The sequence below is a fragment of the Rhipicephalus microplus genome, chromosome X (genome assembly GCF_043290135.1).
Source record: "Rhipicephalus microplus isolate Deutch F79 chromosome X, USDA_Rmic, whole genome shotgun sequence".
NCBI lineage: Eukaryota > Metazoa > Arthropoda > Arachnida > Ixodida > Ixodidae > Rhipicephalus > Rhipicephalus microplus.
Window position 1 is genome coordinate 188,895,140 of NC_134710.1, and position 15,165 is coordinate 188,910,304.

General features: G+C 43.0%; 1 protein-coding gene across 1 annotated transcript; it reads right to left on the bottom strand.

The window, feature by feature from the left end:
• Positions 1-590: 590 nt before the first annotated feature.
• LOC119176990 (uncharacterized) lies at positions 591-14,458 on the bottom strand. Its single transcript, XM_075878375.1, has 5 exons — positions 14,193-14,458; positions 8,577-8,780; positions 7,162-7,260; positions 2,495-2,639; positions 591-734 (listed from the first exon to the last, which is right to left on the bottom strand). Exons 1-4 carry the CDS (start codon positions 14,313-14,315, stop codon positions 2,568-2,570), a joined length of 498 nt encoding a protein of 165 aa, XP_075734490.1. The 5' UTR covers positions 14,316-14,458; the 3' UTR covers positions 591-734; positions 2,495-2,567.
• Between the last annotated feature and the right edge of the window lie 707 nt (positions 14,459-15,165).

Here is a 15,165-nt window from a genome sequence, read left to right on the forward strand (position 1 = left end):
TGTATGCTGATGACTCGTTCGCCCCATGTGCCATGAATTGTCACACGCCGGACCGGACGCTGAATCGCACTATGTGTCCAGCGCTTAGTCCTCGCTAAGTCAACCGTGTACGTCATCAGACAGTGCCGCACGCAAAACTTATCAAAGTGCGAACAACGTTCGTTCTCAGAAGCTGCCCAGTGAGCCACAGCGCTGAGCATTGCTTAGAGCTGTCAACCACGATGTCCCCCGGTAGTATGGGCATACAAAGTAGAAACTAGTGGTCGGGCCTTCCGCAAGCGGAGGTTCTGCCACGTGGTCTTGATGCGAGTGCTTGCAGGGCGCAGACTTCTTCGCCGTCGTCACCACCACCGCTGCCTTGCTCTTGAGCCGACTCCCCTAAAGCAGACGACGCCGTAGTTCGGGAAAGTTGGGTGGTGGTGACGGCGCCCATAGTTTTTCCTTCCTTCACGACGGAGCAAAACACTATTATGCTACGAACCACGGTCAACTAAGGCTCAAAAAACATCGCTGCGTCACCATGTTTTATCGACAAGAGAGAGACTTCATTGTCTGTCTTTAAGTGACGTCGGCTGTCACAAAAATACCTGTTTGGACGAACAACAATAATGCGCTCTTTATTGAAGATTTAGCGCTCAAATACACGGGTAAAGGCTTCAATATCAGCATGTTTTCTTCACCGGTTATATTGCAGTCATTCGGCACAAGTCTTCGGGTCTTCAGTATTCCAAGATCTATTTAGAAAATGGGGAAAGAAAAGAGAACAGGGAGTGTTTCACGTGCTAAGGCTTTTAAACGTTGTCGTAGAACGATAGCAAAAGTGATACAGTCAGCTAGTCAATTTGTTCATGTTTCATAAAAGCGCAAAAAGAAACTAATTGCATATCTATAGGATTAGTTTCCACTCTGAGGTGTTCAAGAAAAACAGGCTCATTCTTAAATGTGTGTTAAAGATAGTTAGGCTAGTGCTAAGCTCTTCTGCCCTCCATGCTATTAGTACTAATGACCCATGGTATGCGATCAAGAGGACTTAAGCTGACATTGGCCTTAGAACGGTGCAGCAACAAATACATGCTCTCACCTGTTCATCCAATGAAGCTTTATTACATTTATCAGAAAGTAGCGAATCGCTTACCGTCTATTAATCGTTTTTTCCTTGTCGAAAAGGTGATTTCTATTTGGTGTCGTGGATAATTTTTATTCCACATTTTCAATACTCATGTGCAGCATACTGTAATTTTTGTTTTCGCAGCATGCAATGTTCTCAGGAGGTAAATTTCGCAAATTTGGTGTTCTTAAGCCTGCGTTACTTTATTTATGCAAGTTACAGAACTAACCCCCCTATTCAGAAACGCTCTTTGAATTGAACTTGACGTGCCACTCCCTTCAATGCAACACAAACGCGTTCCGAACAAGCTGCTTTAGGCAGTGCCAAGGCAGTACAAAGACGTTTCAAACGCACTGCATTGAAGGTGATGGCAGGTCAAGCTCAAGTCAAGGAGCGTTTCGGAATGCGGGCGTTACTGTAGCTCAGAGTGCGTGCCACAAAGTCAAAGATAACGTGTAGAATGAAGGCACGGCAACTTGCCCAGGAACAAAGTCTTTCTGAGCGAGAAATTCGCTTGTTAGAGCATTTCTTTTCCTTGTGACATTCATGGTGACACAGCATCCTAACGACCTAAACAACTGCCCAATTGGCTACCCTTTTATATACACCTACAGAGCAGGGTTCGCCAGATCACCTCAGCTTGTAGGCCACAGTCTCGACATTTACACATTTGGTCGCTCAAGGCCGGGACAGTGAAATGAAGAAAGCAGGGTGCGTGAGTATATGTCACCTAACGCTACTTTTTGAAAGAGCGCCTTACCTATATGCTATATGACGAGCATTTCTGGAGGGAATGTGGTGATAGGGAGGCGAAAATGCTTGATGCCTTTGTGCTTAAGTCTAGGTGCACGTTAACCTGAGGTGGACGAAATTTCTGGAGCCTTCAACTATGGCGCCTCTCATAAGCATACCGTGGTTTTAGGACGTTCTACACCAACAATTATTATTATATAATTATTCGTTGTTTTTCTCACTCTTGAAGTATTATCTCGCTTTCTCTTCGCGCACGCAATCTTGTGTGTATGCGTAGTTTATAAAAGAGTCATTCTGAAATAAACTTCTGGGATCGTTAAAGGATGCGATTACTACTATACTTCGTGTTCATTCAATATTCATCATGGCAATTCTATCAAAAATGCTGAGTCACAAAAAATAAAAATATGCTTACTCAAGTATATCAAACAGTAATTTCGGAACTCAATGAGCGCTTGTATAGTCTCGGCGTTTTTTTGTTTTTTATTAACGATCGTCTACAGAAAAAAAGAAAGGTGAGAACCAAAAAGAACATTTTTGCTTTTCGTCACAGTGCTTAGGGCCTGCGATGACGTAATGAATGTTTCGTGGTATTGAATGCATATCTACGAAACGTAAGGGCCCAGTACTTACAGAAGTCACCAGAGACTTCCGATGAAGAGGCAGTGCGCTGAAAATGAACGTGTTATTCTTCTCAGACGTGAAATCACTTCTTCCTCTTTAGGTAGACGAAGACGGCATGTAGGCCGTGAAGAACTGAGCTGATTACGGCAAACACCTGTGGAGTACAGAACACGAACGCTTAAAAATACCAATGTAATGAATGCGCTCAGAAAAAAAAAAACAAAAAGAAATTAGAGAAAATTTATGACAAGTTTAGTGATTTCACAGTTATGTTCTTGTCTACTTTCTATTCTCCATTTTGCAGTATTTTCTGTATATAGCAGGACCTTTTTCCGTACTTCTAAGAAGATTTTTTTGTTTCCGATATGCTTTTCCATTGTCCTACAACAATTAAGAGTTACTAGATCTGAGTTCGGATAACAGAGTGTGCACGCTTTGGAGCCAATGACATCTAGCATTCACCATGCTTCGCGGCCTTCCTTGCTACGTGTTCGGAGAATTCGACAATAATGTCTTGCGAAGTCTGAACTTTTCTAATTAGCAAGATGGTCAGTATTGGCTTTGCGCTTTTGGATTTTATTCTACTAAGTGCGATTCTACGAAACATGATGAAATATTTTAGGGGAATTGATTTGATGCACAATGTCACAACCCTCAAAATTTTTCTGTCGAAAAACAGGTGAAGTCCACCATTATCTTGTGAGCTACAAGGCTGTTATGATGTTCACAAAACAAATAGTTTACTGGGTAAGTATGGCCAATTGGATATATAAAAAAAAGCAACTGAGTTTACGTTTTCTTAATCCAAGAGTTCTCATGCAATTTAAGCAGAAAATACCTGCAAATTTTATGTTATTGAACATACATTTTTTTATTTGCAGTGTACGTTGACTACAAAAGTCTGCGTTTCATATATACAGTGTTGTGTACAGAAGCCGACGGTTCTGTGCGCAATGTCACAGTAAAGGTATGAATTAATGAAGGAGGCAGCTAAACAAAAGAAAAAATTATAATTTACCACCGAAGACGTTAATCACTACGAGCTCATAAGCTTTCCAATTCTATATTCAGCACGTGCAGAGCAACGCGCACAGCCATGGGCATAACCCGACAAAGCTGCACAGGCAAATCTGCTGCTCATACTGCTCCCGATACATCCATTTCGAAGTGTGATAACGTGCATACTGTATTAGTAATTATCAATCGAACTGCCTGATGAATAAAATGGGATCTATCAGATGCCGAAAGACAAATAGCCAATTTACCACACAAACGAGGTTCAGCAATAGTTTACACACTTATCTGCGATTCAAACTATACCGCAACCAGATATGCCACAATCATGCAGGCTCAGGTACAGCATGCATGGTTGTGAACCATCTGTTGAATGACCGCCAGGTGAAACATGAAGTACCCCAGGTCGTATGTGGATCATGGTCGCACACGCTCAGCTATTGAACGGGGTGGTATCGTCGGCATAGTATATGAGCACGAGGGCATATATCCTTTGAGCGCGACACGTAATTTGGGAAGCTAATGCAAGAATGAATTACTAGCTAAAGAAAGCAAGCTAGTCAGGTTTCATTACTGATGCACTAAATAATACATTTTCATTTGCATACATCATGCGCTTGAGATTTTGAGCACCTGGATTTATTATGAATTTGCGACCGATCGTATTCAATACGATTGGCAATAAATTGTGCACACGTAACCGCAAGATAATATATTTATACATAGAGAGACAAGGGTGTGGTCGAGTAACAGGCGACATGAAGCACTATTAATGAAACCTGCATCATGGTCGTAAACAATTTTTAGGGCGATAACATTCACAAAGCTTGTAAAACGCTGCTCTACACTGCACAATTGGGGGCTGTAGATGCCAGCGGACCTTTTACGGAACCTTTAGCCACGACATTTTTAGGAGTAAACACGCTACAGCAATAAACAGCCGACTGTAGCAGTTTTCTGTGACTTTGAAGCATTAATAAAATGATGTGTGCTGTATTCTTGCACGCTTCTTCCACGATTCTGGTTGAGGTTCCTCCATGAACACATGTACAATCAGCAAAAAAATAATTAGCAGAAGTAACGATTGGCCGCACGGTTGCTTTGTGCTAGTATTTCTTTGCGGTGTCTTTACGAGATCGTGCATTTAGATGAACTTGTTCAAACATAGGCGTATTGTATTGCAGCTGTGTTAACTTGAACTGGATGCTAATTAACGATGCTTTAATCCAACTTTATGTTGTTTTTTATTCATTACTTTATGGGCAAATTCGAGAAATCTGCATTCCGATATACTTTCGCTCTACTACAGCCTCTGAATTATGGTGTTGTGACTTTTTTTTTTTTTGCCGTTATTAGGTACAGCTCTAGCAATACCCGAGGGGAGTTATTAAAAGAGTTTGCAGAACGTAATGATTGAGGTATCTTGAATACCTTTATCAAAAAATGAACTAACCATAAATGGACGTGGCGAAATTTTAACGGCAAAACTACAAATGAAATAGACTTCATTTTATGTTCACACCCAGATATTTAGAGGATGGAAAGTATAGTTGGCAAGATCCATGCATGCAGTGATTTTATGCTAGTAGAAACTCAAATGCACCTAGACTTTAAAAAAAAGCAAGGACTTAAAACTGATACGCAAGAAGCCAATTATTGAGCTAGCATTGAGAAACAAAGTACAAGAATTCAGAGTTTCGCTTCAGAATGAGTTCGTGACAATAAACGACGTAACTTATGTTAGAGTTGACCCAATGAAGTATAATCTTACTAGCATCATCAAAGAGTGTGGAATAGAAGTCGGAGGTACAGTCACTAGACAGGACATTGACAAACCATCCCAGGAGACGAAAATCTCACTAGGAGACGACAAACTATGAAATCCTCAAATGCAACCGAGAAAAGAAGGCTAGTGGTGTTTTCGAAGTTAATCGATAAGTTTAAGTAGCCCATATCAAAAGGTGTAACATGGAGAGAATCGAGCAGGCTCAATAAAGTGGCAGAAGCCTGAAATCTGTGAAGGCAAACTTGTGCATAGGGATTGATTGATATGTGGGGTTTAACGTCCCAAAACCACTATATGATTATGAGAGACGCCGTAGTGGAGGGCTCCGGAAATTTAGACCACCTGGGGTTCTTTAACGTGCACCCAAATCTGAGCACACGGGCCTACAACATTTCCGCCTCCATCTTGTGCATAGGGAAAAATCGAATGTATGCATTGAGGGATAAGAAAGGAAATGCTATAAATAATATTGCTAGAAAAGTAGAGGTAGCGGAGGCGTTCTACAGAGCTGTGCAGAAGCTGAAACAACCAGAATGATAACGTAAGAAGGAATACTAGCCCAGAGCAATTCGACATCCTATCCGTAACAGGGGAAGTAATGAAACTGGTAAAAGAAATTAATGCAAAGACACAAAGTCACAGGTTAGAATAAGGTAACAACGAACCTGCTCAAAAATGGTGGAAACATTGTGTTAGAAATACTGGCCACCCTGGTCACAAAGTGTCTCCTGATGAGAAGAGTACCACAATCTTGGAAGAACACCAACATCTTTTTAATTCATCAGAAAGACGTCTAGGACATGAGAAATTACAGGCCAATCAGCTTACTGTCTGTTTTCTACAAACTATTTGCCAAAATAATAACTAATAGAACAATGGTGACATTAGAGTTCTCTGATCTATAAGACCAAGCGGGAATTTGTACATGCAACTCCACAATAGGCCATATTCATAGTATCAAACCTGTAATAGAGAAATGAGCGAAATACGACCAACTCATATACATAGTCTTCATAGAATACGAGAAGGCGTTTGACTCAGTCAAAACATCAGCAGTGATGCAGGCACTACAAAATCAGGACACCAACGAAACCTGCATAAACATACTGTAAGAAATCTGCAGCGGTTCAACAGTCACTATAGTTCGCCGTAAATAAAACGACATTATCCCAATACAGGAGGGTGTAAGGCAGGGAGACACGATCTCTCTAATGTTATTCACCGCGTGTTTAAAGCTTTAAACACGTGGTGAATAACATTGATCTACGGCCCTAGATTGGCAAGAGTGAGGAATATATAGGAGTTATTGGAAAGTATTTTAGTAAGCTGTGATTCACTAATGACCTTAACTTGACGAGTAACTTAGGGGATGAATTACAGCTCACGTATACTGAACAGGACACAAAAAGCAGAATAGTAGGTCTGAAAATAATATGAATGAAACTAAAATATAGCGGAACAGTCTCGGCTCTCTACAGAAAACAGCGCTTTGAAATAGGTGGAGAGATGCTTGAAGTAGTAAAAGAATATGTCTACTTAAGAACGGTAGTAACCACAAATCCAAACCATGAGAGTGAAATAGCAAGAAGAATAAAGATGGAATGGATTACCTTCGGTAACCATGAATGCTAATCAACCAGTAACCTTCGAGAGTAAGCTATTTCTCATGGTGTATAATGCTGACAAAGTAACGCACAGCTTGAACATGCCCATACGTTAAATGAATATACTTGGACGTGTTCACTACAGACGCTACAATGACGTCATCCACTCAAATCAAGTCATGACTTCTTCAAGTGAGGTCACACATCAGAAGACAAGGGGAACATTCACAACGCATATACTGTAAGGAACACAAAAATGCATGGAAGTTTACCCCAGCAGCAATCGCCACGCTTTGACCGGATTCTAGGGCCAGCAGGGAGATGCCGCCGCTGAGATAGAAGACGAGTCCGAAGGCTTGCAGTAGAACGTACTGCACGAAAAATGCGACAGCGATTTCAGCAGGAGATGCACTGGGAACTTCATCGCAATGATATATTCAATGTGGCTCACTCCCCATGAGGACTGCCTCGAACGCTGCTGTAATAAACCATGAATTATGCACATAAGTCTGAGCTTGTCGATGCTGCTCGCTGTTCAAATGTCACCTCAGGAAGCGGCAATAACACGTCGCGACGGTATCGCAGTCAGATGCGAAATGTCCGTAGGTGGATTCCCGCGAGTATTCAGGGCTGAACGTCTGTATACATGACAACAGTATGATTACAGGGAATTTCCTGCATGTTTCCGCGTAATAGTGTCAGTGTAACCACACATTTCTTTTTTCTGCAGCCAGCTTTACGTTAGCGAATGTTTGTCTTTTTTTCGCTTTCGCCTGCACAGAATGCGACTGGCCACAATCTAGAATAACAGATAGATCATTGATAAAGATCGTTAGCTTTCCGGAGTCAATATATTTCATGTGCCTGAATTCTGAGCAATGCAGCGAAGTTTCGCGAGTGCCAGTTGGCTAATAGTTTGCGGACCTCTAATGCGAAACACCACATTAGGAACATATGCCTGTACAAGAAACGTCATATGCACTTAAATAACGCTGCCTACATGGCATTGGGCATTAAACTTTTAATGATACTACACGTTATAGCTGGGAAAGCCAAAATATACTTTTAAGAAACACACACAAAGGCGAAAATCGAAAAAGCACGTTTCGTTGAATGGCATCTTTGAGCGGGTGCTCACAGTTTGTTTCCGTGACTTTATGTCTATGATTTTTTTTTACTCCAGCAAAAATACAGGTATATAGGGCGAAGTAAAAAAAGGTTAATTTGAGGGCTCATTCACTTCGTTAGACACAAAATTAATTAGAACTGATATACAATTATACCAAGGAAAGTATAGGAGATGTTAATACAAGTAATTGTGCTGTAATTGTGAAGAAATAAAAGTGGACGAAAAGGTAATTTGCCGTGCAGGGACTGAACCTGCCCCATACCATACCCCATGAAGTTGACGGTGGGATAGCTGCCGAGGTAGATCAGTAGGTAGAGCATCGGACACGTTATTCGAAGGTCGCAGGTTTGGTCCCTGACCACGGCAAGTCATTTCTTCGTCCACTTTTCTTCCAATTCACTAAAGATAGCTCGTCTCATATCAGCCTAAAGATTTGCCTCTTTGATTTGGTCGTAATATTTTAGCATTCGGACATCTCCGACCTATATTCACTTTACTGTATATTCGGTGCCACCGCTAGAGCCCATTGAAGTCGAGATGACTGACGTGAATACTCACGAATAGAGTGCTTGTCACGTTGATTCCTGTGTTGGAGAGGAGAGAGGAGGCGAGCACAAGCAGCGACACGAACCAGTAGAGGAATGACACGAAGATGACGTAGATGATGCTGGGCTCAGGTTCCACCCTCACCACTAACTTGGACAGCTGGTACACGTAGACGCGGCTGCTGTAGGACAGGGCGAACGTCAGTATGCCCGTTACCTGCGAGGAGTATAGAGCCACCGTTTCATGAGCGCTTGGGTGCAGCCCACTGCCGTCAAATACGCGACTGTCACACATTTGTTGCCAACTGTTTTTCGAAAATACTCCATTTCACTCTACGCAAGAGTATTGAATTCAAATAGGTAATCACTGTTTTTAAAGCTACAGAAATGCTTGTTGCAAGTAAAGAAGCACCAGTACAACCAACTGCGATGGTACAGAAGTAATTTTTTAATTACAACGAATGATTCCTGAAGACAATCCATCGTTGATAATACAAAAAAAGAAAGAGCGCGCTATTCTGTCTTGGCGTTTCTCGAGTGTCTGGCGCACTTCGTGACGCAAAAACAACGATGATTCGCGTGACAAAATGACGGTAGGTACTCACGATTGGTCCATGTACGCGAAATATCAGTAGTGGATCATCTCCTGAACTGCTTTCGCACGCACTTGCCTAAATGTACCCCGCCGTGGTGGTCTAATGGCTAAGGTACTCGGCTGCTGACCCGCAGGTCACGGGATCTAATTCCGGCTTCGGCAGTTGCATTTTCGATGGAGGCGGAAATGTTGTAGGCCCATGTGCTCATATTTGAGTGTACGTTACAGAACACCAGGTGGTCGAAATTTCCGGAGACCTCTACTACGGCGTCTATCTTAATCATATGGTGGTTTTGGGACCTTACACCCCATATAACAATCAGTTGCCTAAATGTTCTGCCTTGTCACGCATTACTATTGTGCGCGATGAACTGATTTCACTCCATTTTGTGTGTTTTTAACAGCGCTATCCGAGATAACAACTGGTAACCGAAAAGCACAAAATTCTGATATGTTCCGCGCTTAGCACTGACATTGTACACGTGCATTTAAAGGGGCCATCACCAGCACGCATTCAAGGATGAGGCAGTAGTCTTCTCCTCACCTTCGCTACACTGGCGATTTCTCCTCCTCGACACTTATTTGTTACTAGCACGTGTACAATGTCAGCATTGTGCGTTGAGCCCATGAGTATTTCGCGCTTGTCGGCTACACACTCTCATCACCGCTTGTGCAGTCTGAAACACACAAAGTGAAGGAGAATGAGCTGATCACGCACAATGCTCTTGCGAAAGGATAGATGGGCGGTTGCATGACAAAGCAATGCAGTAGTGAGCTGGTGTAAACTCATGGCGAGATTTTGCGCGTGGAAAACGGGACAAAGGGTGCAATGCCTGTCCCATGCATTCTTATTTTTGACCTGTTTCCCACGTGCTAATTATCGCCATGAAAGCACTGCAGGAGACTAATCACGTATGACATTTTGCTTATATGAACCAGTCGAGAGTATACGTACAGTCGGCCAAAACAAAACAAAAAGTTTTGTGCATAGTGGCCACTTTTTTGTCCCTCAGTACCATATTATGAAACGAAGCTACAAAAAATGGCTTCGTGAACATGTGTTTTATGGGCATATACTTGTTGGGAAACTTAATTCTGTCGTATATGGCAAAGGTTCCCAAAAAAATTGGCAGCGTATCTGCGCGCTTTGCTGGCAAATTTCGTCCACAAGACGATAGTCTACTGTCTGAACAGAGAGAACAAAACGTTTTTTTTATGTTCTGCACGAGAAAATCGGTGAAGAAGCACTGCGCGAGATATGGATGCCATATGGCAGTATTTTAATTAAACGAAGTTTTTCTAGAACGCAAAGTCACTGGCAGATAGCACCACTATGTATTTTTCGTTAGAGTCACTGTATATGCTCTATACGGGAGCAGAACAGCGCATTGGTCCAACATCTAGCCTGGTTAGCAACCATAGGTACGCAGCGAAGCCGTGCTGTGTTTTTGCAGGTGACTTACTTAAACCTGTCGCTGATCGCCAGTCCACGTGCCTGGCGTTTGAACGACCGTCGAAGAAGAAGCACCTCCTTTCGGGACTGTGTCACGGAAGTTCGAAAGCATTTTTTAGTCTCTTCGGTAACGCAAAGCGCAAAGGCGTAGCGTAATGCCGAATCACAGGCACTGCCACAGCCGCATGGTCAAGCAGCGCCAGCTATGTAAGAAAAGCAATAACTCACAAACACAAAATATAGGTCCTCCGTGATTCAAAAAGCACCCCACTAGGCCTACAGCATTCATTATTGTAGTATGTTTTTCAAAAATGGTGCCGAATCCACGCCAATAATGTGCTGTCGAAGCTTAAGGACATGAATCAAAAGCATTTAAAAACATTAGTACGTAGATAATGAGCTACAGAGTGCACGACGGTCACTTGATATAATTCAGATGGACGGCAACTGCATTTTACGGTGCGGCTTGTGCACAAGCTTCTACGCAGAGCATGGTTGCTTGCAGAGTTGGAAAACAAATACACTACTCTGCTACCTAATGTAGCATTTACAGTGACTCTAGTTTTAGTTAAGTGTAGGAAACACCCGTCTTTCTGGTCATAGCACCGCATATTCTATAATAAGCACTGCGGTCTTTATAGTGACCTATCTAAGCATTTTAAAAATAAAGTAACACACTACCTCATGTTGCGCAAAAATATGCGTAATATCTTTGTTTGTTTCACAATGTCAGCAAATATTAACTCAAAAAGCAGACAAATATATGGCTTGTCGCGTAAAAAGGGGTTAAAATTTTGCGATTCTACTGAATCGGGTGACAGAAGCAGAAACACACACACACACACACACACACACACACACACACACACACACACACACACACACACACACGTGCGCGCGCGCGCGCGGGCGGGCGCATGAGCGAGATAGACAGACAGACCATAAGTCCTGCGTTGAAGTACCTCTTGAAAGGATATCGTCTGTGAAACTGCCCCTCATTCACGATAGCTAGAAATTTGGCCGACCGTACGCTATAGACATCCTGGAAAGTGCACTTTACCAAGTGCACATGAAGTGTGCTAAAAAGAAGAAAGAGGCCAGGAGAGAAAATAAAGCGCTTTTTTGTATATTTAATGATGATGTATCTGGAGTGATGTATCTGGATGTTGTATCTGGAATGATGTATCTGGATGATGTATCTGGAATCGTCACATAGAAATTAAGGAAAGAACTTGAGTGATAGATTAGCAAGAGTGCGGAAAAATGATGATATGATTGGGCTCTCCATATTCAGGCAAAGCATTCCATTCGCGGATGGCACGAGGAAAAGAAAAAACTGCTTGAACAAGTTGGTTCGGCAGGAATATTTAGTTAGTTTGAGCGAATGAAGCGAACGAGTAGCGTGCTTGCTACACGGTTTAATGTACAAATCCTTGTCTACTTCGACGTGTTTGCGGTGTGTTACGTATAACATTTTCAGTCTATCTTGATAGCATGTCTAAGAGTTTCAAGGTTCGCGGCCTGTAGCAAAGCACTAACGGATGCGTGACGACGGTATGAATTGAAAATGAATCTGACTGATTTACGTTTTATGTTCTCAGTTTCACTTGTGGTCGACAGAGTGTAGGGACCCCAGGCAGGAGCAGCGTATTCTAACAATAGCCTAATGTATGTCTTGTATGCCAACAATTTTATATTACTGGTACATTTAGACAAGATTCTCCTCAGATATCCAAGCGTTTTCATGTCTTTATTTTTAATATTAGTTGTGCGGCTATTTAACTTAATGTCTGACGCAATCACTAGACCAAGGTACTTATAGGGAGTAACAAACGATAAGTTATTACCGCATTATTAAATTATGATCAACAAAGATTTTACTTTTTTCGCTACAAGTGGAAGAACGAACAGAGGATGAGGACTTGTCATTTCCCATACCTTTGTGTTCTAACACTTATAAATCGCATCACTTTGTCGGATTTGTTTCAAGAAGCGCCGTTCCACGTTAAGCTGAAGTGATAATTTTATCGCGACTTAAATGTAAGTTGTCCCGCTGACTTCTTCTTCAACGCGCCTGAACTTTCTTAACGTAAGTCACCTCGTCTCCCTAACACTTTCACCGTTGCTCTGTATCATCTATACACGACTGATTCATATACTTCTTATGTTTCTTAGAGGGCCATGGACTTATATTTAGGCAACGGTTAAAGAACTCCATGTAGCCGAAGTTTCCAGAGCTCTGGACTGTGGCGTCTCTCATAAACATATCTAAATTTTGAGACGCAAAACCCAAACAACTAATATCTTATTATTCTTTAGCGAGTGAAGGAAACTCTTCCTTTTAGAAAAGTTTCCTGGAAAACCATTCCATATACCTTAGAAGAAATAACACTCATGCGCTGGATGTGGGAAACCAAGACGAAAAGGAACGTTTGAGGAATACGATAAATAGTTATATGCGACTACAATAAAGAGAATACGTAATTTAATTAAGACTCAATGACAGCTTTCTACGAATGGTATCAAGGATGGGAAACTCTTGAGACAGCAGCCGTGCATTTTTTTTTGTCTCAACGTCACACCGTTACAAGAGTATGCGGCTATGAACTATGTGAACTATGCTGCTTAACATTCGCATAGTACGCATTTTTCATGGGACATTGAGTGGTCCTTATAAAATCGTACTATGAACGCAATAATATTCCACTCTTCGGAAATCATCATTAGTTTGAAGTGGGGGTGTACTAATTAGGTAATGGACGTATCTTTCGTACAAGTGTGTATATATATATATATATATATATATATATATAGGTATGGGATATAAGGTATGGGATATGGCACAACGGGAGCGTTGTGCCATATCCCATACCTTCACAAAGACTAACTGGCCCATTGAATTATTACTCCCACTATATATATATATACACTTTGTACACATAGTGACAACTTTCTACATCACAGGGTGGGCACAACCTTGCGCATGATGTTCGGATATTCGTGCAAAGTACATACTATAATGGCCGAGTACATAGTCAGAGCCTAGTCAGCTATGAAAGATGACGAGCCTCTGATCGTGAGAGGAATATTTAGCAAAATTTCATTGAAGAGCTAACAACCGAGCGATTTGGAAACAATGTGTGGTGCCTCTGAGCACATTCGCCAAACATAGCTGCGCGGAGAGAGAAGGAGAGGTAATCGATATATCGATTCCTCTTGCGGAGCGCAAGTCTCGTCTGCTTGCACGTTGCGCCTCGCACACTGACGCATTCCGAGCAACACGTATACCGTCGGAGTGACGAACGAAGCGGGCGCCTTCTCCATCTCACCACGACGCGCGATGAACGCGAACGTCACGGTAGAGGTTACGACGGCGCTTCAATCGTCCGACTAAAGTCGTCGTGACATAGAGTCTACAGATTTCACCCGAAAACGGGTCTACGAAAAATTGCGCCAAAAATGGTGAAACAGCAAGTCTGGGTGCGACCGGGAGCGCCGTGTTTCGAGTTATTTTGCCAGCCTCCCGCGGCACAAGCCGTCAGCGCGGGAAACACGCAGCGATGCAAGGAGGTGTTACTTGCAATTTCGGCGATGGTCAGTATTCCGCACGGCGAGTTGAGGAATGACAAAGAGAGCGCGAAGGAGAAGGACGGCAACTCATCGTCGGCGCCAGCAAACCAGACGTCAAGCTGGGGCAATCCCATGATGGTTTGCGTGTGTCACGCCGCGCGACGGCGGCGTCTGCCTCCGGGCTCTACTCGGTGAACGGTATGCGCCAGCGCCGTTTCTTCCGGCCGCGGGTGGTTCGAGGGACGAAAGAGGGCGAGTGCGGATGGACCGCGCGCCTGCTTGCCTTCAACCGCGCGCACACCCACGCGCCTGTCGTAAGCAGCGGAGCGCCCACCGCCGGCGTTTGTTTTCTTAACGCGTCGTTGGTCCCGTCGCTATAGGCTTATCGTGGTCCCTCAGGCGCGCAGATATTTTCGTTTGTTCGCGCTGCATTCCTGGCTGTCGTGGCCGAGTCCTCACGAGCAGGAGAGTAACGTGACATTACGGGCCTTAGACGAGAGTGAACTGCTAATTGCCTTCGTGGATAAGAACCTCACCGACAAATGCAAGCCTGCAAAGTACAGAGCTTCACTCTATCGGCCAAACGGCGTTGTAGCGGATGTGAGATTCCGGGCGGCGCGACTTCCCCAACCGAATGGAGCCGTTGATTTACGGTGCCTTTACGCGAAAGGGGCGGCACTGTCTCAATTGTTGAGCTCTGCCACTGAAAAGCCTCGAAATGATCATACTAATTTAAGAAAGTGAGTGTGCACATGCACCGTCAGTATAAAGATAAGTTTGGTCCCACAGCTCCGCAGTGATATCTGCCAAGCCAGTGGCTTTTCTGGGCTTCCTTCACGCGATCGAATTTCTTTAGCTGCTGCTATAGCATAAAAAACGGACATTCTAAAACAATATCACAAAACCATAATATTGGGCACAACACAGACGACCACAATATACACTTTGTATTAGTTCAATACCATCTTGTAATTTCTATTTCGT

Excerpts from the sequence above, each read along its gene's own strand:
- LOC119176990 (XM_075878375.1), bottom strand. The coding sequence starts at position 14,315 with ATGGGATTGCCCCAGCTTGACGTCTGGTTTGCTGGCGCCGACGATGAG. Across the intron at positions 7,261-8,576 it reads ACGTGACAAGCACTCTATTC|TACGTTCTACTGCAAGCCTT; the intron begins GTGAGTATTCAC and ends TTTTTCGTGCAG. Across the intron at positions 2,640-7,161 it reads GCGTGGCGATTGCTGCTGGG|GTGTTTGCCGTAATCAGCTC; the intron begins GTAAACTTCCAT and ends TGTACTCCACAG.